Here is a 27,975-nt window from a genome sequence, read left to right on the forward strand (position 1 = left end):
GAATTGATCCCCTGATTTGAGCATTGTAAATCCGAAGACTTTACCGCTGTCCCACTGGGTAACGCAAGACCGAACATCATAGGTTTGGATTACTTATTCGCAAATCACGTCATGTGCTTAAAACACAGAAATTAATTCGAAGCCACAGCATTTCATTCCAGTATTTGACTTTACGTTATTCAAATTTTACAGTGCTTAAAGCTGGGAATTGTAATTGTTATTTAGAATACGAGGTTAAAGCTGTTTTATGCCATCTTTTATAAGTGAGGTTTTTGTTGTTTTTCAATTTCTACACGAAGTTTAAAATATAAATCTGGAACATTTTAATCGTTATTTAACGTACAATGAAGTCTTTAATGCTTATGGAATTGCTTATTGTTGAGATATCCAAGTTCTCACCGCAGTTTAACGCTGAATTGATGGTAAGTTTCCAGGATTACAACGCTAAAATCCATGGTTCAGTTGCCTGCAGCAGAAAGAGCTCACATATACCGATGCCATATTAAGCGAGTTCGTGGACTCGCTTTTTTTTGTAAAGCAAACTTCAGTGAAAAAATAATCATGACGTGTAAAACCTTATAGTGTATAGTGAAGTATGAAATATGTATCTGATTACATTGCGACTAATTATATACATTCAGTTTCGATGTTATTTTGAGCTGTGATGTGGCCTTGCCAAAATATGTTACAAGGTGACATTAAAATCATAGAAAAGATCCCTTATTCAAAACCTGACATCCATTACTATGAGTCTATTTTGAATAAATTGAATGCCCGTATATTATAGAGTTAAAACGTGGAACTCAACTTCCTTTAAATTAAGCAGCAAAAAACGCAAATTCTATACCATATTTGTACAATACTTCTAGTCTTCTTTAAACTCAGATTTTAGCAACAATGGTCTACGTAATGACCTTTAAAATGTGTTTTAGCCACACACTATAATTTTAAAGTTTCACATTCACATGTGTTGATAATCATGTGATCTATGGCAAAAGACAGTTCGCCATTTTAACACCATTGCACCTGCTCTTTAGCCAGAATGGTCGCACGGTGCCTGCGACCAGTTCCTGAGGGTGAGTGACAAGAGTGTTGAGCAGTCTCAGAAAGCTGTGCCAACGAACACGGAGGAATCACAAGTATTCATGTGCTTTCGAATACTCTGAGAGTTTGATCATGAAAGGCACTTTACTTCGAGTATAAATTCAATGATTTAGTTTTAGTTTTTGAAGTGTTAAAACTAACCTTCATCTTCCGGTGCATTGCGGCAGAGCTATAATCCAGATTACTCCAGTTTTTCCTCAACTTTTTGCCATCTTATACAGCAGATTGTAATTGTATTCCTTTTGTAAAGTAGATATAAAACATGTTTCGCTAACTTCAGAAATACAAGTTGCTGATAACACAGTAGGAAGTGAAAGCTTTAAATAAAATTCAGTAACCTAAATAGCGAGTAAAAGTTCAGTAGCACTCTGCTATTTGTTGGGGTTTTGAAAGATCGAGTAAAAGAATACTCTAATCCCAGGTTTGAGCATTGTTCGGCATGTTCTAAATGAATGATATGCGGTCTTATCCCCTAAAATGTTGAAAATAATAGGTAAAACAGAAAACGAGGACTTTTGATTTTCCAAAAGGTGTTTTTGTTTGTAATTAAACACAAAGCTACACAATGGGCTATTTGTGCACTGCCAACTATAAGTATTGAAACCTGATTTCTAGCGGTGTAAGTCTGCGGACATTGTGCTGCGCCACTGGAGGGCTTTTTGAAAAGAAACCAGAACTTAAACAATCACACGAACTCTACGGAACTTCTAGACGTTGCTGCTTGTGTGTTTTGTTTTTCTAATTTGTCAACGTATACATACTTGTTGATTCCAAGAGATGTGACAGTATAAAGTCCCACGTGTTCAGGTCCGGCATGACCAGGTGCTTAAGGCACTCGACCCTTAATCTGAGGGTCGCGGGTTCGAATCCCGTCACACCAAACAGGCTCGCTCTTGACGATCAATCCCACTTTGGTAAAAGAGTAGCCCGAGAGTTGGTGGTGGGTGGTGATGACTAGCTGCCCTTCCTCTAGTCTTACACTGCAAAATTAGGGACGGCTAGTGCAGGTAGCCCTCGTGTAGTTTTGCGCGAAATTCAAAACAAACCAAACCTACATGTTCATTTCATATATTGTTAACCGTTAATAGTGTGCGAAATATCTTTTATTCGAATCCTTTTACTTTTTTAATTCTTACACAGTGAGCGGATGTGAAGATGCCCGACTTAATCCTGGAGGTCATGAAGTTACCAACAACACCCTTCAGCCGAAGAAGTCCTCAGGCCATCACGGTCAGGCCAAGACACTACTTCAGAATATTTTACAGCAGCCTCCACAGCATGTCCCATCATTGTCCATGATGGCAGTGTCTCACCATCCGGCCATTTCCTGCAGCAGTACGGCGGGTCAGTTGAAAATATGGCTATTTTATTAATAGAATGTATTTAATCATATAAATCTCCTTTTAAATTACCTTATACAAACTTTAACTTTTTAATACTAGGTTAAGCATCTACATCACTAAAAATATTTCTATATACACGTGGCATATATTTCTTCTATAATAATATTAAGAAAAGTTTCGTAAAATAGTGTTTTAATAAAAATGTAATTTTGATTACAGTTTCATTACAATAGCTCCTCCGCAAAATCGCAATAATTCAAAGCTAAAGTCTTGTAACAAAGAGAAAGTACGGGTCTTTGGTCATACAGCGTTCAACTTCCTTGATTTCTTCTGTCCCACAGTGTACTTCCTTTCCATATCCGTTATTAATACAGCTTGTAGCTTTGTGTATGCAGAATTAAACTTGACAAACAGAATGGCATGAGGGGGGGTACTTACCGCCCCTCGGAAGATCACCCAAATACGATGGGATTTAAGCACAAGTTTTTAGGGTCGCAGAACCAGAACCTGGCATCGGATATTGTGTTCTTTGCCGCCTCCGATATCCCAAGAGATCCGTGTTTGAAACAGTGTTCATTCTTCCAGTCACAGTGGGACCAAGCTTGGCATATGTGTTCAAGTACTAAAGTGGGTGTCCTAACGGTCGTTATTTTTGGATACTGCCCCTCTTGGGGTAGTAATACAAGAAATATGGATGATGCGGAAGCTTTATTGCTATATTTGGATATCAAGTAAATCAAGTGAATCTCACAGTGTAGCAGGGGTACCTTATACTTGTAGCAACACTATGATGTGGTTTAACATAATATAACATCATAAATATCTGTTAAAAGTAGTAATTTTCGTCTTAATCAACTTATAAAAAGGGTATTAAGGCAGTATTTGGGACGCGATAACTTTAATAAAATGTAAAAATATAAGCATAACATATACATGTGTATACCTGTATAGTTTAAATAGTAGGTGTACTGTTGTGTTTTATTGGATAATACGTCAATCAGAGCGAAAAGTTTATTTTAGTTTTACGTTCACATTATACACCTCTCACTTCCGGTGAAGTCAGATGTTGCTTCGCATTGAGTAAATTTAGATTTTTACGTATTACAACACTTAATGTAAAGAAGTGCGTAAAAAGTTGGATGAAATTTGTCATTCCGTGCGTAAAATAAACCTAGTGGTCATTAGTGGAATTAAATGTGACACCGATAGATATTTGTGAATGTTTTATTATGTGTAAATTTCATGTTACACAGGCTTGCAGTGTTATTATCTTGACATTTTTACATGTTCTGTAGTAATTCCTGTGTGTTGAATTCAAAAATGATATCCAAGTACTGAGTTTTCACAAAACTTCATATGTACTTTTTTTTTTTACAAAAGTGAACCATTTTTGTTGAAATCGTATCACATATTGTTATGCTCTAAATGTTCAAAACCACAGGCTTTACATTTCTCTAGACCAATCGCGACGTGAGTCTCAGCGATCTTCTATAATCCAAACATAACAGAAATTATAATAAAATGTCCATTGTGGTAAACGAAATAATAATCTGGTTTAAGTTAGATTTTTTATTTTCCCGATTTGTAAAACAAATTATGTGGTAGAAAAAAATGAATATTATTTTCAAAATCTTCGTAGTTGAATTATGTAAAATCCGTTATTAAAATCAAAATAAATTTTACGAACTTTGCATCTTATGTTGTCCTATGTTGTTAGTGACCCTATAACCAACACAATCCTTGGCCCCCACAAACAACTTGCATAAACAGTCTAGAAAAAATGTGTTTAAAGGCTTGATGGGGTCAAGATGAGCCCCAACAACAATTATGGATTAAATCAATGTTTTTTGTTCTACAATTTACATTACCGTTAGAAAAAAGAGCAAACCTAATCCCACTGGACAGACAAGTCCTCACAGTCATCGACGATATACTTTCCCAGGTGGGTTAAGGCGTTCGACTCGTAAACCGAGGGTCTCGGGTTTGAATCCCCGTCGAAACAAACATGCTCGCCCTTTCAGCCGTGGGGGCGTTACAATGTTACGTTAGTAAAAGAGTAGCCCAAGAGTTTGCGGTGGGTGGTGATGACTAGCTGCCTTCCCTCTAGTCTTACACTGCTAAATTAGGGACGGCTAGCGCAGATAGCCCTCGTGTAGCTTTGCGCGAATTTCAAAAACAAACAAACAAACAATACTTTACTAGTTTGTTGTTAAACGTCTACATACATTGACACATAACCTTTAACACTGTTGGCGATAACAACATAATTAGACCTCAAAGTCTGGTATACTGTAACTTGTAAATATCGTAAATATAAGATTAGACATTGATAACCAAAATGTCAGTGATCCGCATAAATCATTGGCAGTAGCGAAAAGAAAAAGGTACCAGCGATAGTACACATATAGTTGTATTTTTATCTTTTTTCGTTCGTGGATTTGTTTATAAATTGAAACCCAAACACGTTAAATCTTAAACATTTATACACCAACAAAATTGTCAGTTGTAGCATGAATATTTTGTTATTCGCCTTAAAAAAGTCGAAAGAATGAAATCACCTGTCGACTTATTTTAACATGGATAACAAAAAGCGCCGTCTAGAAATTAATTAGTTGCTTTACCAATACCAAGCTCGCCTTTCAGACGTGGGGGCGTTATAAGTGATGGTCAATCTCACTATTCGTTGGTAAAAGAGTAGCCCAAGAGTTGGAGGTGGGTGGTGATGACTAGCTGCCTTCCCTCTAGTCTTACACTGCAAAATTAGGAACGGCTAGCACAGATAGCCCTCAAGTAGCTTTGTGCGAAATTCAAAAAACAAACAAACAAACAATCGAATGCCCGTCACACCAAATACGTTCGCCCCTTTTAACCGTGGGGGTGTTATAATGTTACGGTCAGTTTAACTATTCGTTGATGAAAGAGTATCTCGAGAGTTAACAGTAGGTGGTGATGACTAGCTGCCTTCCCTATAGTCTTACACTGCTAAATTAGGAACGGCTAGCGCAGGTGGTCATCGTGTAGCTTTGCGAGAAATTAAAAAAGAGCCAACCAACATATCCTGTGCGAAAAAAATCTAATTAAAATAACTAATATTTGCAAGTTATTTAAGTTGAAGCTTCAAATATTTCTTTACGTAGAGTTTTAAGCAGAAACAAAAACATTATTGATTTCTTGGATTTTGTTCTGGCTATTCAAATGATGTGTAAAATTGTGTTGTTTTTTGTTCGGTTATTTTTATCGCATGAATGTAGGTTAAAGTATCGTCTACAACGTCTTTTCCCACTCGCTTGTTTTGGTTCCTTTTACCCGGCCCAGCATGGCCAGCTGGTTAAAGCACTCGACTCGTAATCTGAGGGTTGTTGGTTCGAATTCCACGGGATGAATGTGAAATCTATTTACCACTACTGACATTAGAGGTCCTAAAGATTCTTGTAATTCATGAGGTAAACCAGCTGCAGGATGTTTCTTAGAGCCCCCCAGTGACACAGCGGTATGTCTTCCACATTACTAGAAACCGGGTTTCGATACCAGTGGTAGACAGAGAACAGATAGCCATTGTGTAGCTTTTTGCTTAATCCCAAACAAACAAAATGATTTTTAGAACATCTAAAACTATGTTGTGTTTTTTTTCAAATTTCAGAAACTTGTTTTTATTATTATTATCATAATTTCATTTTCAATTTGAAATATTTCAATATTGGATCTAAAATTCCAAGCTTTGTTATTTCAAGTTGTTTGTCAGGATTGAACGAATACCCACGGCTGCTTCAGATTCTTGTTTTTGTTTAAAGGGAAAAAATCAGAGCTTAACTGTATTTATTAAACAACATCACGGGAATTATTTAATTCACTTCGGAGGTGGCCCGGCATGGCCAGGTGGGTTAAGGTGTGCGATTCGTAATCTGAGGGACGTGGGTTCGAATCCCCGTCATACCATACATGCTCGCCCTTTTAGCCCTAGGGGCGTTATAATGTTATGGTCAATCCCACTATTCATTGATAAAAGAGTAGCTCAAGAGTTGGAGGTGGGTGGTGATGACTAGCTACCTTCCTTCTAGTCTTACACTGCTAAATTGGGAACGGCTAGGGCAAATAGCCCTCGAGTAGCTTTGCGCGAAATTCAAAACAAAACAAACTTTTACCCAAACACGAAAATAACGGAAACGTGAAAAACATTCAGGTACAAACAGGAGCCGAGCCTTAGGGCATGACCTCGTTTCAGTTGACCCTTTACCTTGACCATAACGGAGTGAGTTGTTTGCGTTGCAATTGCTATCTTAGAAACCAAAACAACCTGATAATTCCATTGATCTTTGGTATTTCTTATCAACTTTTGTGTTTTTATGTTTGTTTTCTTCTGACGGCTAATAATATTGAAGACAGGTAAAAATATAAAAGAGAAATAGATAAAGAACTGTACTATTGTAGTTAATTAGTTACCACTCTTTTGAAAGTGTTTATATTATAACTAGCAGAAACGCCTACCCTCCAGGCAAGTATAACTCCTTGTTCCTGTGGAAGGCTGTTGGGTCTGCGACCTCTTGTGGAATTCTCTTACAGTTTTACAACAATGTAGCCATACTTGACATTTATTGAAATTTCAGTTTAAAAATAAATTTATTCTCACAACATAAACACCACAGAGTAGATTTTATTGGAGTATTTATTTGCAAACACAGTTGTCACGAATTTCTTCTTTTTCTGTTGCAACTCTCATGAGATGTTCACGAAAGAAAAGCATTTTTTTAAGTTTGGTTTTTGATTGTTTTATATTTGAAACTAACTCCTGTTTTATGTGTAATTTTTATTGGTTCAGTCATAAACATACTATTTTGTGAAAATCTCAATTGTTTCATTTATTTCTCAGCTATATAAATACTGCTTAGTTATATTTATGATTGGTAGTGGTTGGTGCAGTAGTTTCAGATATCCGAGTTTTGGACATAAAGATCGCAAATTCCATTACAATAATAATTGTGATTGTTTAGATGAGTATATATTGATTTTCCTTCTATTGTGATTTTATCATAAGTGTGTTATATATTAAGACAGTAATGCATTTTTAGGCTCCTTACCTCCAAGTCCTGCTGATAGTGGAGTCTCAGACGTGGACAGTAGTAGTGGTCACTTGAGTAACGACGAATCAAAACCTAGACTCAGGAGCGCACCAGGTGGGTTAATTATAACACTAATCTATTATTTGAGCTTTGTTATACAAAGATTAATGTATGTAAATCTCACTGGGTTATCATGTATAATTTATTTCGCAACAATTTATACCAATGCAATCAAGGAACCATTTGCCATCTTCATAATTTTGTTGTTGCTACTGTTAAATGTGGTTAGTGGAGCCTCCGAATCTCTTAGGTAGTATGTATATTGGATGTATATAGGGGCACCCCGCTAGTGTAGCGGTAAGTCTACGAATTTGCAACGCTAAAATCTGGGGTTCGATTCCCCTCGGTGGGCTCAGCAGATAGCCTAATGTGGCTTTGTTATAAGAAAACACACACACGCGCATGTGTATAAGGCTTCTAAAAGATAAAATAATAAACAAATACATGTACAAATTTGCTCATTAGGCAATGAAGAGTCGTTTCTATGCCGCTCTACGATTAGATATAAACTATTTAGAAAAGGAATTAAATATGACTCTTCAAAGATCAAAAAATACTTTTCTAGTTCAGACTTGTTGCTAAGACAAACAATAATTTAGTTTCTATTCCTTTTAAGTTGGATACGAACTATTTGAAAACAAATTAAAGTGGTACCTAAGAGTATCACGAATTTCATATTTATCCCTGTTTATTCGATATAAGCTATTTTGGAATATAAACCAGAAGTATCTGTAAGGGTTGTATAGACACTGTGTTACCCAAAGAAAACAAACAAACTAGCCTTGCCAAGAAGCCACAGGCAGCAAGTAGGAGGCTCTACCTTGCAAAAAAAAAAAAAAAAAGCTTTTGATTTTCCAAGCCTGACCTGGAGCCATATAATGATAACTGATGTATGATGGTCATTATGAATTACTTAAGTGAACTGAGATTTGTTTACCCACTAACACTCTAGCTCAGGCTATTGCTAATAAGCTAATTGTGATTTGGAGCACTTGAAGAAAATCCAAATGGACTAAGAAACAAACTTAATGGCCTCTGCTGTTTGCTCAGTTAAGGTTGAGCATAAGGTGTAATGAAGACTCATACCTCATTGTGACATCCTCAACATAAAAGTTTGAGAGAATGATCTGGGATGACTATTTGCTCTGTTTCACATTGGCATACAGGCGACAAAATATGAAGTAATGATCCCTGCTAATGTGATGTATGGGTACCTTTCCAGTAGAGATAATCCACAGTATAGATATATATGGTCACGTTAGTTAAAGCACATGAATCTGCATGATAATAACTGGATAAAGAGACCCTATGAGAAAACAGTGAAGTAATACCATTTCAAGCATGAATTTGGAATTACCTATAGTATGTGCCAATAGTGCAACCTTCGATTGGTTCTGACGAGACTGGACTCTGGAGTATATCACATTCTTTAGCAGTTCAATCCATTGAAGTTATGGCCCGGATTTATCATATGATACGCGAAAGCAGTTTAACAAGCTGAGGACATAAGTTACTGACGAAGCATTAACTAGACCAGAAATTGTTGGCAGATAGGATGCTGAGTCAGAAGTAGTAAGTTAACCACTGTGACTAACCACACCCATGGTGGATGTAGAGGACGAGTCGGAATAAGAAACAATGCAATTTGTAAAACCAGGGATACCAGTTTATTAACAGTTAAGTTAGTTGTTAATAAGAATTTGGCAGTTGTTAAATCTTAAAACCAAAAATGTTTTTTTTATTCATTATCTTCTTAGCTATTAATTGAAATTTCATGGTGAAAGGATTTTTTTTTTTTTTTAAACAAGAGGCACCTGAGAGTATTGTATGTTTATATGGTACCTACAAGCATAAATATACCTACAGATATGAAGGGCCTGAGAACATTTAATGTGTTTGTCAAAAGAAATCATGAGAAATGATCCTGGTTGATTAAACATGTAGAAACTTTTACTTCTTTTACCGTGTTGATAATAATAATTAGTGGTAATAGGAGTATATGTGGATTGCGTGGCTATATGCTATATATATATTTGACCGTAACAGTAAATATAATTTACTTTCCCCCACGGTATTTATCGGTTATTATTCTGGAGTATAAGATAGATGCTTATAAAAATAAAATAAAAGAATGCTGTACATCTGTATTTATTCGCACATGGATTCATTCATAAGGGTGTACGTGGTATACATGTAACAGCATAAAAAAATTCGATCATAAGGAGGTAAAGAAACGCTGTACACTGTGCTAAGATGAGTCAGATCAACTTGCTGCTTACACCTTACAGGACTTTAAATGGAAACATGGCGTACCTGATTGTACCATTTGTAGTTTTAAAGAATATGTTTAACGGTTAGAGCTGAAATACTTGTAAGCTGGTAATTTCACTGAATCTCTGTCAAAGTTAATTCAAATCACAGACTGTACACGTTTTGTTGGTATATGCTGATGTGATGCATGGTGCCATGAATATATGAAAGTGTTATTTTTCTTTCCTCTAAGATACACTGTATTTCAAACAGCGTGTGTATTAAAAGCTAGCTTTGGATATTACTGTGCTCGCAAGATTGATCATAAGGGAGAACTGTGGCTGATTATCAAGTTATTAACCCGTTCAAGAAGTAAACACAGATACATCTTATTTACAGCCTCATGCAACCCCTTCCGGAAGTAAACACAGATACATCTTATTTACAGCCTAATGTCAACCCATTTCAGAAGTAAACATAGATACATCTTATTTACAGCCTAATGTCAACCCATTTCAGAAGTAAACATAGATACATCTTATTTACAGCCTAATGTCAACCCATTTCAGAAGTAAACACAGATACATCTTATTTACAGCCTAATGTCACTTGTTCCAGGAATCAGCATACATTATGCAATAATTGAACTTTTTCTTATATGATACTGGAAACAAACTTTTATTACGCAATGTGCAATCCCCAACTTCTCGAAATTTTTATTTTGTGTGCATTTAGATTTGCAGTAGGGTCATAATCTTCCAGTTTCGCCTCCGTTTCCCGTCACGAAAAACTTTATTGTTCTCTATCCTCAGCGTGCACATATGACGTCATGAATACGCCACACGCAGATCTAATGCACTGGCGCATCTATATAAATATAATAGTACTTTCTGTTGTATGTCCATGTAAATATTTAGCAGGGCGTGGATGAATCTTCACCAAAATTGGTATGAAGGTTCATTAGATCCACGGGGATTTTTAATTTTGCTTCTTGCAGTTTTTGTGAGTGTTTTTGCAGGTTATTTTTTGCCACTACTTCGCCCCTATTGGTGGATCTTCCTCATATTTGGCAAGAAAGTTTGTTGATCCATGAGGAGATAATGCAAATTTACAGTTTGACATTTTCTGTTTTGCTATTCTTATGGGCGTTTTGGGTGTTTTTTAATTATATATAAAAATAACCTTTTATTAATCATACATTCGCATAATTTCCATCCAGGGTACGGGCACCCTAGCAAGTACGTCTTATTTACAGCTTAATGTCAACCCAAGAGTAAACAAAGATACATCTTATTTGCAGCCTAATGTCAACCCATTCCAGGAATAAACACAGATACGTCTTATTTACAGTCTAATATCAAACCATTTCAGTAACCTTATCTGTAAGCCAAATGCCTCATATGACTGCATTAACACAGCAAACGTATTTTACATAGAGGGTGTTAGCTGAAATATAGATTCATGTGTGGGAGTTGGCATTTTCTAGCAATGATTCAGCAAGGATCTATGTGGACGTGTCAGCCTGATCTGGAAGTTTAATTTGTAGGTGAGAGCAGTACCTTTACAGTACTTTGTACAAGTAACTAGCAGTTTTAAGGTGAAGTTACACGTCAATATGTTGTCACACTGTTCCCCAAAAAGCAAGTATTCTGTACGAATTATGACCCAAATGAAGAAGCAGTACAGCATAAGAGTTACAGAAACTAGTTAGGAGTTCGGTAGTTGGAGCAACTGCGAAATCTGGAAGCCCAAAAGACTTTGTGACCTTTACTTTCTTAGATGTTAAGTGGTCACAACATGTGGTGTTGCAACTAAAACTTGTGCATCAACTAAACTTTTGACCAATTACAATTTAAGTGACCGCTAATAATCTGCTTCTTACTAGGTGAATATATGATAAAGTCATTTGTCACTCTGGCTACCTTAGTTTTTCGATCCTACACTTAAGAAAGTCAGCGTGAGTTATAATCTGATAGCCATTCCAGAAGGCAGCTTGAACCTCCGCAACAACGGGGAAGAGTGATAACCTCTGGGGAACACGGTCACTTTTCTCAATACATAGTACATAGTAGTGTTACGTTCGTCTTTTCTTTTCTTTTTTGTCTCTTACATTACAAAACAATTGTAGCTCAGTGAGATTTCTATTGAAGTTGAAATTGTCGAATTAGTAGCAATTATTATCCATTCTTTTATCTACAATAGTAAATTGTATTTTTTTTACTGGGCACGGTGTGTATGAATCTTTCTCAGTCGTATTAAAATTCTGCTCAAGTGATCCCACTACCACTTCTAATCCCAGCTGTAACTTACTTGTTCTACAATTATATTATGGGATGGAACACTTCATAAGAAACAAGTTACTTTGAAAATATACAAGAACCATCCTTAACAGAGACAAAAGCCTTGTTTTTTATTATTGTTTCATTAGAAATAAATTATTTTGAAAGTAAAACGGAAGTTTTCGTTTGGCTTATTTTAAATTTCGCGCAAAGCTGTACAAGGGCTATCTGCGCTATCTATCCCTAATTTAGCAGTGCAAGACTAGAGGGAAGGCAGCTATTCATCACCACCTCTTGAGCTGCTATTTTACCTAAGAATGGTTCGATCGACCGTCACATTATAAGGCCCCAACGACAGAAAGGGCGAGCATTTTTGGCGCGACGGGGATGCGAACCCGCGACCCTCAGATTACGAGTCGCACGCCTTAACACGCTTGGCCATGAACCCCTATTTAGATATTATTTATTTTCGGTTAATAGTGATATGCAATAAAACTAATATATGTATGTGTATATGGCGATAAAAAGGAAATCACTAATATTCAATGAAAATTACATTTTAAATAAAACAGTTGCAATTTTTGAAACTTGGTGTTGAGCACAAAGCTACAGAAAGGACCATCTGTGCTATGTCCATCACAGGTATTGAAACCCGGTTTCTAGCAATATAAGTCTGCAGACATACATACCACTGTGCCACTAGAGGGCTTCTGAAAACTCTTAAGATCTATAAAAAAGAAACGTGCCTAATGACAGTAAAGTTTTAAATTATGAGAGTTATATTCGCATTTTAGACGAGTGGGGGATATTTACCTTTAGGAAATAATATCAAACAGTCTTAACTCCACTGTAAACCTCGCTAAACAAAGGGTCAGGAAAGTGAACTGGCACGTTTGATGAAGGAATTACATTTGTGTTGTTGGCATCACCTTGGCAACAGAACTGGCAAAAACATATAATTTAATTTAACGGTTATTTCTAAGTTTATTAGGGCGCTTGATTCGCAGACTGAGGGTCGCGGGTTTGAATTCCCGTTACACCAAACATATTCACCCTTTCAACCGTGGGGACGTTATAAATCTACGGTCAATCCCACTATTCGTTGGTAATAGACTCGTCCAAGTGTTAGCGGTGGATGGTGATAACTAGCTGCCTTCCCTCGAGTGTTACCTTGCTAAATTAGGGACGACTAGCGCAGATAGCCCTCGTGTAACTTTGTGCTAAATTCATTAAAAAAAAATAGTTTTCATGTATGAAAGTTTAACTTTTTTAAACGTTGTATGTCTTGACAGAGAGTTATTGTTTCTGCAATTGTTTATGGCAATTTTACTAGGGTTATCTTCTGCCGTCCCTGATTTTGAACTGCTGACCACTTTTGGACTTCTTTACCAGTGAATTGATCGTAACATAATAATGTTTCAAATGTTGAAAGGTCGAGCATGTGCTTAACGTTGTGATTATATCTTGCAGCTTGCGAGTCGAACGCCCTCACAACCAAAGCCTTGCCAAACTCAGACATTTGTAACTATGGTTAATTGCATCTGATACTTATAGGCATTTTCCATTTGTGGCATTTGTTTGTACTTTCACAGCATTAAATTACATAAAAAAGACAGATGCATTTTTTTCTCTCATTTTTCAAAAATCATCCTGGGAAATAACACTAAATGTTAAAGAATTAAACATACCCTATTTATATAAGAAAATATATATGCATATATATAAATTTGTTAAATACACCGCTGATGTCTAAACTAGTTTGTAAGTATGAAAGACACTGTTGCTTACTTATTGGTCTGGAATACACGATACTACATTAGTGCTACTTCGTATTCCAGTGCTATTTAGTATAGTACAGCAGTGATTCTGAACTGGATAAATGGTTCAACCAGGATTCGGTGAGTTCAGAATCAGGGTGAATGAGTGTTATCAATTATACAACAATTTCCAAAGCTACGAGAGCCACTGACGTGCTGTGCTACGAATCAGAATCTAAGATCTGAACTGCTTTTTACCATGGATAAGTTCTTTGTTTGCATGCTGCTTTCCAATCAACAGTTGTAGTAAGTGTGCAGTGCGTTTATTACATGGCACTGGGACATCTGTAACAATCACTGAATAAGCTTTGTTTAATGTTGTCTCACAAGGCCACGATAACCCTTCCTTAGTGTGGACTGAGGAAATTGAATATCCTGTAAAAACATTGACCTAGATTTTACGAAAATTTTCCAGCCTGTCTCTCAGGCTTTGCTTCCTTCTTCCTGTTGTAGTTTCTACACCATACACGTACACACATACAATAGGTGGAGCGTCTGAACTCATTGTGAGCTTAAACCTTACACCAGTACATTAGTAGTGGAAGACGTGGCTGCTCTTAAGTTTCGTATATTGTGACTTTTTATCTTTTATATGAAAGTCTACAAGGAGGATATGTTATTTCCAATTTATTTAGTGTGTGTGTACAATTTTGATATCCTATACTTTTGTATTACTGGCGTTACTTACGAACTTTTTTTTTTATAGAATACACAATATAAAGACCTTTCTGTTGAAAGTAATTTTTGTAATAAAAATTATTACGTAGTTTCTTATTATTATTAAAGTGTAAAAAATAATAGCTTTTATTTTACAGGCTGCTGTATATTTATGACGCGTGAATTAAGGTCACCCTCGAATGTAGACCGTAACGTCAGGTACACAAGTAATAAATTTCTCATCCGTGAAGAAAACAGACAGGGCGTTACTAAAAAGTGGGACTCTCGTCACTTTCCGCAGATCTGAGTATGAAGGATAAAAACCGTGAAAGAAAGTTCAAGAACCTTGTGTTAAGTTGACATTATCAAAGTTGGGGCTAGTTGGATCACATAGATACCTGAGCCATACAATTTACATTTGCGTGCATGGTCAGTGAATTCCAGTTCACTCAGTCACAGCTTTTTTCCCCCTATTTTGTCATACAAAATATCGCTCAAAAGAATCCGCATTCAACACGTAACAATAATACGGCTTAAACTTTTGTACAAGACATTTGCTTTTCTTTTGGCAGATTTTAAATGTTTATGAAATATTGATAACGGATTGAACGTTTTCATTATCCACATAGCAACATCAAGAACTCCTGACTCCCCTACATTTAAAGGCCAGTTTTATTTTGAATCATATCCCCAGGTGGCGCTGTCATCACATCAATCCCACCACGTCTATTCACAAAAAACCTGTAAGTATAATTTTGTTGTGTTTTGTTAGTGTTAGTAATTGTTAAAGAAAAACGTCTAGAACGGAAGAATAAGGAATATTTGTTCTGTATTATAGTTTGTTGTTTTAACATTTATCTTAGCACTGAATTTGAAACTTCAAAGCCAAGATTTCGTTGATTGAAAAAAAAAGTAAAATTGTTATATTCAGTTTTTTTACTTAAGTTACACAAAAGTTTATTAACCTGATGCACAGAGCAGAATGTAATTTATTAGAATTAAAACAAGCTTTCTTCGGAATGATATTAGGTTAGCAATGAATCGGGATCCATGAATTCTTTTCTTAGAAGTTGTAGCCTTTTTTAATTTATGTGGCGGCGCTACGGTACTATTATTGATTTCGCGAGGTAAAATGGTCATGGCTGCTGTTAAGTGTATCCTAGGAACGTGTGAAAACCGTACGTCATTGGTTTGATACTAGTGACAGCAGCATCCCACATTTTTGCTTCAATTTTTTTAGGAATCAATATAATGGCTTGTGAAAACTCCGTATATTTACTTAATATATTACTTGGTCTTACAGTATACATCATTTCTTAGATTATTGTTATTTTTTGATTCACTTGTAGTTCGGTATAAAAATACTTTACTGTTAGATCTAATGTTTAGTGTTTCCAGAATGTAAATCCAATAGTTTGTGGTTCAAGTTCCGTGGCTGCAAAAAAAAAAAAAAAAAAGCGTTTGGATCGTAGTGCACAATAAGTCTGACTGTCAGGTCCCACTATCTTTTCAGACAATAGTAACCTAAGAGATGTCGATGGGTCCTGTTAACTAGGTGTTTTCCATGTAGTCTTATCGTTTCAAAATTAAGCAGTAATACGCGTTTAGGCCTTGGTCGTTTCAAAATAAGCCCTATGTAAAACTTTGGGCCAAATTTTCCTCTTTTTTTTTTTTTTTTTTGCCTAGCAATGTTAAACTTGTCATTTACAGTTCCCTATTTGTTTGAATGAAATTATTTCTGAGTGAGAGTCACATACATTTTGAGCATTTATAACCGGAAATAAATGAGGTCTTTCAGTTTCGGTGGGATAGGTCACTAGAACCCCAGTGGTCGGTGTGTCTGTCATGTATGGTAACCGTCAGTTCGTAGACTCATTTTTCTCTTGGATCGTCACGTGGCTCGTAGTTACTTGCTGTCCCTATGCTATCATTTTTAACTTAAAAATACCAAAGGTTTAACACTATCAGAAAATTATACAATTTGGGGCTGTGGATTTACTATAATAGGCCATAGCAGCCCAAGACATGGCGGTAGGTGCTGCTGGCTAGCTTCGTTCTGGTTTATCAGGTCGTGAAATTCAGAAACTAACTAATTAAAAGTTTATATTTTTCTCTTTTGGCTTCAGTCTATTATGATGAGAGATTGTTTAAACTACTACAGAATAAAGTGAGCAGGAAATTTCAATAATAACAACAGGAAGTGGAAAGAGAGAACAGTTAGAAGTGTAATTAGAAGTTATGGTGTGGATAGTTAATGCTTACCATATGCTTTCCCCAATATTCGATGGGTAACCAGAACGAAATAAATTTCAGTCTCTATCAGATTGACTTTGGCAGAGTCTAGGGTCATGCACAACGAAATTAAAGAACATTTGTTACACTTTTTTAATTGGTTTTGTTTGGATGTTACAGCTTAGAATAAAGGACATCTACGGCGACACTGACATTAATATACAACTATCGATTCTTAGAAAGTACAAAGTATGCCACATATTTAAGTTTCAGCTGGAAAATTTGCACATGTGAGAAAGGAACAGCTTGTTAAAAAATTCGAGGCTTATAAAACCACTTGTTCTTTACTAATAAACGTACCGAGCCAGACAAATTAGCCCGTTACACGAGTAAGGGTTAATGTAGTGAGATTAAATACATAAAATGTTCGATATAGAACTGTGTAGATACTTCACGGTTGTTCAAGCAAATAAACCCTTTCAGAATTCGTCCAACTTCAAGCTTCTAAACATTGTCTGGACATTCAAAGCTGTCTTTAAGTTTGTAACTGCTAAAAGTAATTTCGAATAGTTTTACTTTACGCTGGAAACAACGGCAGCTTGGCCCTCTAGGTATTATACTCCTATAATGTTAGGCTTAAACGTTTGACAGCAGTTAAAAATAAAAAAAAACAGCATATACACACTTGAATCAAACAGTAATATTGTTATTACTAACTCAGACAAATGAAACGGTTCACTAATTATAAATAAAGCTACTACACTGATAAAGTAACGCAGGTAACCAGTAACACTACCACGTTTTCTAAACTATCCAAAAAATCCTGTACTTCAAGGGAAAACAAACTTAGCAAACCCACGTTGAGTTCAAAGTAATCTAGTGCCCTCTATGATAATACCTGTAAAGAAATTACACCAGTCTGTTCCCACACTGGGACGGTATATGAGCTGCTTAAGATTTACAAATCTGACTGCCCTTTAGACCCGTTGTTTCCAGGAGGTTGTTTTAATTACAAACTATTCAAATGTTTACGTTCACACTTATGCACTCGCTTTGAATTCTCTTATAATGTTAGAAACCCAAATTTTGATGAAGATGTTTATTCAGTCTTTCAGAATTGTTTCTGTAACCAAAGAACATCGCGAATGTGAAGTGGTACAGTTTGGTTCATAACAGCTGTAATTCCAACGACAGTCTGTTAAAACTTCGGTCACCCCATTTATTTTAAACGTGAGACTAACCAGTAAAACCAAAACACACATTTGACTGAATGTATTTTAGTACACGAATTTGTACGTCCGTTACAGGTGAGATAACGTTCTTGTGCAGTTGCTGTCTGTCGTACAGATGCTGTACAGACACCAGATTGGGTTGACCTTCACTTTTAGCGAAAGTCAAGGAGTCGTTGAACTACCATCAGACTGGCATTGAAATCCAGTTTCGCTGGACGTAGTGCCGCCTCCTGTTTCCTTTCTCTTTCGTTTACCCTTACGTGTATCGTTTCTAGCTATTACGCGTTATTTAGAATTTTGGGCCAGACGTTGTCTGTCTGGTTTGAATGTGTTTATTGAACCAGCGTATTATAATCCGTAAAATAGATTTTCAGTTGTTTTTACAAGTTAGGTGAGTAGCCACATAAATATTGATAACTTAATAAAACAATCGCTATAATATGTGGTGTAGCATACACATGACGATTTACTTTCTCCAAAGAAATAAATGTTAAGAACGTAAACTTGTATAAGAAATTGTTTACAAACTAGCCGCAACTTCTTCAGTAGTAAGTAATAAGATAATTAGAAAATAATTATCTTTAGAGCATGAAAATAGTTTTCAAAAGTACTGTGTGTCAAAATGAACTGTCTTTAAGAAAACAAAAGCGGAAACCAGTATTAAAAATAAAGCCCTGTACAGGCCCGTATGCAGAATGTTTGAAAGGAATTTCTTATTTGTGAGTTCAAAAGCCAAATCATACTGTGCGAAACAAAATTAACATGCAAAACATGCTAATGATACGGGGATCTAGGAGGAAATGACTCTCCCCGCCCCAGAATATTCGTTAAAAAAAAGGTGCTATAGATTAAATCTGGAAGCAATTCTGTATGACATATAGCTTAAACAGTTGTATGGCTGTTAACGTAAAATCCACAAACATCTAAAACGTTGAATACCATAAGCAGCTGTGCTATTACTGTATAAACATATTTTTTTTTATATCACGTGCGTGATAATTTGCTCGACAAATTCTGTGATACACAAACACAATAATTAGTTTAGTCCGTTTTATTCCTGAAAAGTGGAAGTAAGAAAGTGTTTTGTTTCGTATGAATTAATAATCTGCGAAAACAAGTGTACACGGATTTCTTTTTAACGTCTGTATTTGTGATTTTTTTTGCACCGTATTCCTGGTCTCTTGCTGTTTTTTATTAAAATTGTTTGGCTTGAATTTTCTAATGTTAATTATCTGTAGCGTTTACTGATTACGAAATTAATTATGATGGTAACTGTAAGTAATCTGCAGACACATTTAATGGTTCTAAAGGTTACGTGGTAGGTCAATGTACACTTGTGTAATACAAAAATTGATTTTAAATGAGATGTTTACTGTTACATAGAGTTGTTTATGATGTAATGGAAACGTTAAAATCTTGCACAGCATTCATGTTTTGTTTCACGGATTGAATAGTTAACTTTGTTTTCAAGATATTATCCTCATATGAATATCATTGTTTTCGAAACAGAAAGCAGTCATGGAGCCATCACAACTCACAGTTCATTGGAAATAACATTAACCGAACAAATTTTGTTCCTTTATCCAACAGTATAAACGTGTATGTAATAGTTTTCTGGGTGTCTGTCTTTGCACAAACTTTGCTAAATAAAGAACTTTTCACTTTAACCCTCAAATACGTGAAAAAAACACACATATATATATAGTTTTAAAGTGTGTGATAAAATTTACATTAGGCTATACAAATTTTTCACTCTTCTTAATTTGCTTATTACGAATTCCAAATCAGATATGTGTACAAATAGTATCTGAAATAACTTGTGGTCCTATACGAGTTACCGGTTAAAGTTTTTAGTTCAGTACCAGAATTCTTCAGCTCAAGAAGACGAGAAGAATAAAAAAGTATATTTTAACTCATATATATATATATATATACAAGGTGCAAGTATTTCGCCTCCCTATGGCTCAATGGTAAGCTTCAAGCTTTATGACGATACAGTTCGGGACTCGATCCCTGCGGAAGACACGGTAATGAAGATGATTAGTTTCGTTTAGCAAAGCAATTTTAGGGTTATCATCACTAATGTAAATAATGACTTCATAATGGTTAACATAACTATTTGGTATGATTTGGTGCTTAACTAACCTTAGGCTACGTAATGACAATTGGGTGCTGCTATGGTTTACACTATAACACGGGTTATCTTTGTATGATATAAATAAAATAAAATAATCTGCTAAACAATTTAGTTAGTAAACCGTGTACACTTTGAATATTAGATGTTACAGTTTTATAACGCATGCTTTAGCGGTATACAGTGTGACGTATTTTTACATCATGTTAGAAATAAACCAACATGTACTGTTGGTAGACCAATTCCAGCTTGGAGTGGCCCGGCATGGCCAAGCGTGTTAAGGCGTGCGACTCGTAATCTGAGGGTCGCGGGTTCGCATCCCGGTCGCGCCAAACATGCTCGCCCTTTCAGCCGTGGGGACGTTATAAAGTTTCGGTCAATCCTACTATTCGTTGGTAAAAAGTAGCCCAAGAGTTGGCGGTGGGTGGTGATAACTAGCTGCCTTCCCTCTAGTCTTACACTGCTAAATTAGGAACGGCTAGCACAGATAGCCCTCGAGTAGCTTTGTGCGAAATTCCAAAACAAACAAACAAACCAGCTTGGAATTCCGCATACTATAGTATCACCGGTGGGGGTACCAATAAGATTGCTAAATTCTCGTTAAGGAAGGAAACAATAAAAACGTGTTATCATAACTTCAGAATTGTTTTAAATCACATAAGTGTTTTTGTGACTCATAATATTTACAAGTGTGATTATATTAAACTAGCAAAATACCTGGCGTTATTAAGATTAAGTTTTTTTGCCACGAGATCTAAAGGATTTATTTACTAAAATTAAATAATTTGATTGAAATCAATTAACATTATCAATGTGCGAAACAACTGACATTTAAGTAAAATCAAAGCAAAACTGCGCACTTCTTGATTCCGCTTCTTGAATGTACTTTGCTTGACATATTAAGTTTCCAAATTTTTTGGTGTCCTGATTGCTACTATCTAGTCAAGTGTCGTTTGTAGTGTATTATTACTTTCTTATCTTTCCGTTTAATAAAGAACTGATTTATTATCGTGAAATTTTACCTATACCAAACGTTTTTGTAAAGCTATCGTATAGGTGATTCCTGCGAGTACACAAAAGCAAAGCAAAAATGGTTGAATCAAGCCTATTTCATTAAAGGAGTGTGCGCGCATGTTCGAGAGAAAACACCAGTCTTTTTTTTTTTTTTTTTTTCAAGCTAATTAAGAGGAATTACAGAGAAGGCATGTACGTGTAGAAGAAAGAGAGTGGGAAAGAAATAGCACGAATGAAAGTTTCACGAAGTTTTTAAATCGATTTAACACGTAACTGATCACTGACGAAATTTAGAGTGTCTCTAACTATTTCGTTATTTAGATAAATACAATTAACGTGATAACGGGTATGACAGGTGTTACGTGAGAAATCGATTTGTCACCCTTTAACCGCTACCTGTGCTACTGAATTAATCAAAAAGTTGTTTTTCTACTCAAGTATCATAATATTTTGGTTTGGTTTGTGTAATCATTGCGATTGTTCGTTCGTTTTTATGAGTAACAGATAACTTTTGATATTTTTCCAGCTCATTTTTTTTTTCTGTTTGAGTTATACGTATTGTCATATAATTTTATAATGCAGGCATTAAGCAATCGTTATATAGACGAAAATAACAGTTATTCTATTTCACTATTAACATACTTGTGCTCTAGATGTTCACAAGCTCTGTAATATGTATAATGCAGCAACCCACCAGGGGGCAATTGTTTACAATATTTTATGTTAGTATTCACCATACCTGCAGGTCGAGGACGTAACAACGTAAACATACGCCAGTTCTATGGTTTGTAATCTGTTTTATAAGTAAGCATGTGTAGTAATTGTAATAGTTGTGTGTGTGTGTGTGTGTGTTATATTTTTTTACTTATTACCATATTTAAATTTTGATACAAAGCGATTTATACCGTTACAAAGTACCAACCCATAAATCATTTACCGGTACAAAGTACCGGTGCTTATTGTCAGCTACAGGTACATGCAGAACTTCGCCTTTTCCAGATATCAAGACCTCAGGTGCTACGGACATGACCGAGTCAAGGTCGGATAATATTGACATGGCTGTACGCGCACCAGCTGTCTAAACTTCTTGTTTTATAATTGGTGAATTAAAATCTTTGTGATCTCTAAAGATAGAAAGGTCAGTTAAAACGAACAAGAACCCTTAAAGGTCATGAAAAGATGGCAAAATTATATAGAATGTGTGGCGAATAAGATATTTTAATGTTGCCCGTTTTTCTTTTTTACTCATGTAACACGAACGTTTTTATCCAACACATAGTACATCGTTGTCCGTCTCGCTGTAAGTGCCCTATAACCTGAAAAGTTCATTTTATATAACAAACTTTTGTATAATATTTCATTTTTTCCCATATTTCCTAATTTCACTTGTTAGCATCGTGCTTATGTTTTTAATTTCAAAAGTACCATAAATGCAACATATAGACTAAACATCCAAGTAAGAGACTCCAAAATTGAGGCACAGCCAACCCTAATTTAGAGCTATTGACCAATGATCCCCTTGGCCCGGCATGGCCAGGTAGGTTAAGGCGTTCGACTCGTAATCTAAGGGTCGCGGCTTCGAATCCTCGTCGCACTAAACATGCTCGCCTTTTCAGCCGTGGGGGCGTTATAATGTGACGGTCAATTCCACTATTCGTTGGTAAAAGAATAGCCCATGAGTTGGCGGTGAGTGGTGGCCACTAGCTGCCTTCCCTCTAGTCTTACACTGCTAAATTAGGGACGGCTAGCGCACATAGCACTCGTGTAGCTTTGCACAAAGTTCAAAACCAAAACTAAAGTTCCTTCTACATTTTCAATTCATGTGGATCATCAGGCCGTTTTGCAATGCTACCACCAGTTGGTCATTTCAGCCTCAAGCATATCGACTGTCAGGGTGAATAAGGCTTAGAGGGAACACTGCTGTTCATTCACCATAGGGAGGGAAACCATTCAATGCCATCCGTTGCCTACGGCTACTTGTAATCTAATAGTGGGGTTGACTGTCACTTTATCCTTTAGCACTTATGAATATTTTAATCAGTTCCTGCCGACTCATCCATCAACTAGTTTAGCGTTTTGAATTTGTTATTCTGTCTCAGCCAGTCATTGAAACAAGTGTTTTTCTACTTACAAAGTTTAGATCTGTTTGTTTAACCTTTCCCAACTTCTGGACTTTGTTCTTACAATTTCCTGTCCTTATTCCTCAGCTGGACTTAATAGTTTATCATTACTCATTAGGTAACCTTATTAGTTTATCCTTATGCAGCATCTGTTTTTTCTTTAATAGGCTGTTTATTCGCAGTAGTCATGGTGAATACACCGGAATATCTGTTGTCAAAAAAAAATTAACAGGACTATATTTGGAAAGTCTGGCATCTATCGTCCTCAGATTTTTTTAGGGTCTTGTTTCTATTTGATTAATATCTAGTCTTGCTAGTTTACCCTTTCCAAACATGTGGATTTGCTAAACTGTTTTTGTTCAATACTAGTATGTTTTTCTTCGTCACCTTAGGCCTATTAAATACTACCGGCCAGGTGGTTAGTGAGCTCGACTCGTAATCTGAGGATTGCGTGTTCAAATCCCCGCCCCAACGAACACCCTTTCAGCCGTGTGCACGTTATAGTGTTTCGGTCAATCCCACTATTCGTTGGTGAAAGATTAGCCCAAATATGGCGGTGAGTGATGATGACTACCTGTCTTTCTCTTTAGTATCACAAAATGTGCTGGTATTTGTCTGTTCAGGATGTGATTTTAATCTGGTATCGCTCGATGGCTGGACTCACCGGTTTATCCTCACCAAGTACATCTAGATGTACTTGTTTGTCTTTGTTCTCGTGGTGTTCCAAAATGTCTTTAAATAATGTGTGATTCATACACACACACACACACACACACACACACACCCGTGTCGATGTTTATCTATCGGTCAGACAGTCATGCTTACCGTTAGTGAGCTGGTGGTTATGTCGCAAATATGTTCGTTATTTAAGCTTTGTGAACGATGTAATATAATGACCAGCATCACTATTCGTTGGTAAAAAGAGTAGCCCAAGAGTTGGCTGTGGGTGGTGATGACAAGAGTTTTATCTCTAATCTACCGCTTCTAAATTAAGAACGGATAGCGCAGATATAGTCCTTGGATAGCTTTGCGCGAGATTTAAAACAAAGCAAACTTATTTGCGAATAATTCCAAAGGAAGCTTCAATAAGCAGTTAAATCAGGGTGGAAAACACCGTCTTATAATCGTTATGTAAATGGATAAGAAAAGTCCATATTCTCCTTCAACCGGTGGAACACAAAACCTCGCTTTGCCCTGACATTGGTTTGCTTTTAAATGAACCAAGCTATTGACTGCCCTGGGGCAGAGTACCTTAACGGAACATTGTATATTGATGAACACTGTTGTTTTTTGTCTTTACTATTATTGGAAATAAGAAATATCTGCGGACTTACAACGCTAAAATGCGGGTTTCGATAGCCTTGGTGTATAGCTTTGTGCTTAATTACAAACAAGCAACTAAAAAAGTAGCAGATCTCGTGTCCCCTAGTGTCACAGCGGCATGTCTACGGACTCACACTTCTAGAAATTGGGTTTCGATACCTGTGGTGGGGCAGAGCACAGATAACCCATTGCGTTTGCTTATGTTTAATTCCAAACAAACCAAGCCTCGTAATATTTTTGTTGAATATGTGGTTTCTGACGTACTTAAATACACAGTTTTTCGGTAAATATTGACACAACTTCTAAACGAATAAATTTTGTTTTGTTTTTTATTTCGCGCAAAGCTACTCGAGGGCTATCTGCGCTAGCCGTCCCTAATTTAGCAGTGTAAGACTAGAGGGAAGGCAACTAGTCATCACCACCCACCGCCAACTCTTGGGCTACTCTTTTACCAACGAATAGTGAGATTGACCGTAACATTATAACGCCCCCACGGCTGGGAGGGCGAGCATGTTTGGTGTGACCGGTATTCGAACCCGCGACCCTCGGATTACGAGTCGAACGCTTTAACACACTTGGCCATGCCGGGCCAAACGAATTAATAATATTAACAATTTATTTGGCCATGCTTATTTACGTTCCACCATGAAATGAACCAGATTAAAACAATGAGGTTCAAGAAAGATTGAGGTATTTATAGTTTTTTAATGTCAGTGTTTTTGTTGTATTCCGAAACTACTTTGAAATGGATTTTGCAATCAATTATATCTCACTTTAAAACACTGTTTATTGGTTACAGTAAAACAAACCAGTAAAAAAAAAAGATGATCTTTTTCATTTTAAAATACATTTTTAACTTGTATTGTTTTAACTTAGTTTTGAAAACGTTTTATATTAAGATTTAATATTCGTAGAGATTAGGTTGTACTAGTCCTTGTAGCTTTCTCTTTTGCAACAGGCTCCTGGTGCATCAGCAGAATTAGGTCACTGGATTCCAAAGTCCTGTTTCACACGGTAGACAGAGCACTTGTAGTCCATTATACAGCTTTGTGCTAAATCACTTCAACAACTCTTGCGACTGATATTCAAAGCCTCAAAGTCCTGTTATCAGTTACTAAACGTCGTGAATATTGCCTCCGCTTATGTGTGTGTGTGTGTGTTTTCTTAATGCAAAGCGACATCGGGCTGTCTGTTGAATCCACCGAGGGTATTCGAACCCTTGATTTTAGCTTACGCTTGTAATCAGAACGTTGACATCAAGAAAAGTATATATAAATAAACCATTGACAACGTGTTGGTGGTTGTAGAAAGGGATTATTGTCCCTTTATTTTCACTATTTACCATTATCTTAAACGTATAAAGTTTAGAGCATTTATGAACGGGCGTAATAGCCTGGTCTTAAGGCAGAATACTCTCTCAACTCTAACCTCGAGTTATCGAGTTCTAGTTTTAGGTTCGTCAATATAGTTAGAATTTTAAATAATTCTCTCTCTCTTGGCGTGGTTTGGAAGGGTCAATGGTTAGGGCGCTTGACTCCTAATCTGAAGATCGTTGGTTCAAATCTTCGTCATACCTAACATGCTCGCCCTTTCAATCATGGGGGCATTATAATGTTACGATCAATCCCACTACTCGTTGGTAAAATAGTAGCATCAGAGTTGGCGGTGAGTGGTGATGGCTAGCGCAGACAGCCTTCCCGTGGCTTTACGTGAAATTTAAACCAAGCTCTTGGCGTTATGTAAAGTAAAACAACCAAACAAAACTGGATAAAACGCAACTGTGTTCCTTTTTTTTTTTTTTGTCTTATATTGGAAATTATTACTTAACGAGTGTACTTATAATAAAAATGTGGGGAAATAGAAATTTCTCTGGTTGGTATTAACTCGTGCCATTTTTTATGTGATTTTCAAAGTTGAACGCTACACATTTGTCCTGTTTGCTTTGTCTTTTGAGCTATTTTCAATCATAACGTAATAGCATAAGCAATGTTCTATGTTTTGTATTGTAGTTTTGAATATTTTTTATTAGGGAGAATCCTTCTAAAATATCTCGCTTCCACTTCTGATTATCCCAGTGAAAATTAATAATCATTTCTAAACCTTAAGGTAATATATTACAAGAAGGTTCGTGAAGATGTTTTTCTTCTATGAGTTCACAGTTCTGTTTATGAAGCCAATTAGAAATTACGATTTCTTAAGGTGAGCACACATTACTTTCAAAGCCATTTTACATACTTCCAAGTTACTGGCTGTTTGGCGCAGATAGCCCTGTTGCTTTTTGCCGATAAACGCTAAACAACCAACCAACCCAAGTTCTATACAATATTTTTCCAATAATAGTTTTCCAGTAGCCCATGCTAAGCCTCGCCCCTATTTATATAGACCAGACTACGCCTTGTTGTACACCTGCTCTTGTAAAAACAGCTAAATAAATTTAGCGTTAATTTATAAATACCTCACCAGTAATGTCAATATCTCATTTCAAGGTTACCGTTACCTCTCTTTGCTTAAAGTATTTCATTGCTTTTCTAAAGCGGCATCTTTTGGTAGCTTCTGTAACTAATATTGAAAAATTGTTCCCCCTTTCGTTTTATGACTATTTATCTTTTCCAGATAATTGTGTATTTATGCGTTCTAAAAGAAATGGTTATCGTGATTGTTTTGCAAGATTTGTATTACTGATCTGTTTAGAGATTATGGGCAAAATTCAATTTCTTATATACATTACGTATTTTCAAAAATATTATAATTATATTATTTTTAGTACACACTCAAGTGGTTTTTCTCATTACTTTGCATCATGTGGACATAGTGTAATGCGATTATGTTAATTTAAAATAGGCATTATTTGGAGTACAGGAAATCCACGCCATTTTTCCTTAGAAGTAGCAGTCAACTTAGGATGGACAAAATTTCTGTTATTGTGCCCTTATTTAATAGTTATTTAGATAGCTCTTTAGGATCTCGCGCGGGAACCGTAAAGTAGCTGTTGTTGGTTGTTAAGAAATGAGAACGCAGATCTTTCCGTTGTCGCTAAGCGACAGTGTGACGCAAGTTTATCGTATCTGAAGTATTATAGCTCAGCATAGTTTAATACTGTTTTATCTTCCTTTTCGTGTGTGTATGAATACCATATATTAAAATGATAAAATGATCATATCCATGTCTACATTAAAGATAAAATTTTGATTCGAAAATAATGTAATAAAAGCCAAATTATGGTCACTTGAGAACTTATATTGCGAGATACCACCAGTTTCAAATGTTTAATGTATTTTAAGAATCTAATAGATGTATATTGTATTGGGATAATTATTTTTGTTTCTTTAAGTGTAACTGTACAAAATGTTTCC

At 36.1% G+C, this 27,975-nt stretch overlaps 1 protein-coding gene across 1 annotated transcript in view; it reads left to right on the plus strand.

Moving 5' to 3' along the window:
- LOC143252170 (uncharacterized) overlaps positions 1–27,975 on the plus strand; it is a 239,289-nt gene that overhangs the window by 201,893 nt on the left and 9,421 nt on the right. The window contains exons 4-6 of the mRNA XM_076503885.1: positions 2,245–2,448; positions 7,514–7,618; positions 15,197–15,310. Coding sequence (XP_076360000.1) covers positions 2,245–2,448; positions 7,514–7,618; positions 15,197–15,310 — 423 coding nt within the window. The remainder of the gene's footprint in view (positions 1–2,244; positions 2,449–7,513; positions 7,619–15,196; positions 15,311–27,975) is intronic.

This window comes from Tachypleus tridentatus, chromosome 6 (assembly GCF_004210375.1).
Source record: "Tachypleus tridentatus isolate NWPU-2018 chromosome 6, ASM421037v1, whole genome shotgun sequence".
Lineage (NCBI taxonomy): Eukaryota > Metazoa > Arthropoda > Merostomata > Xiphosura > Limulidae > Tachypleus > Tachypleus tridentatus.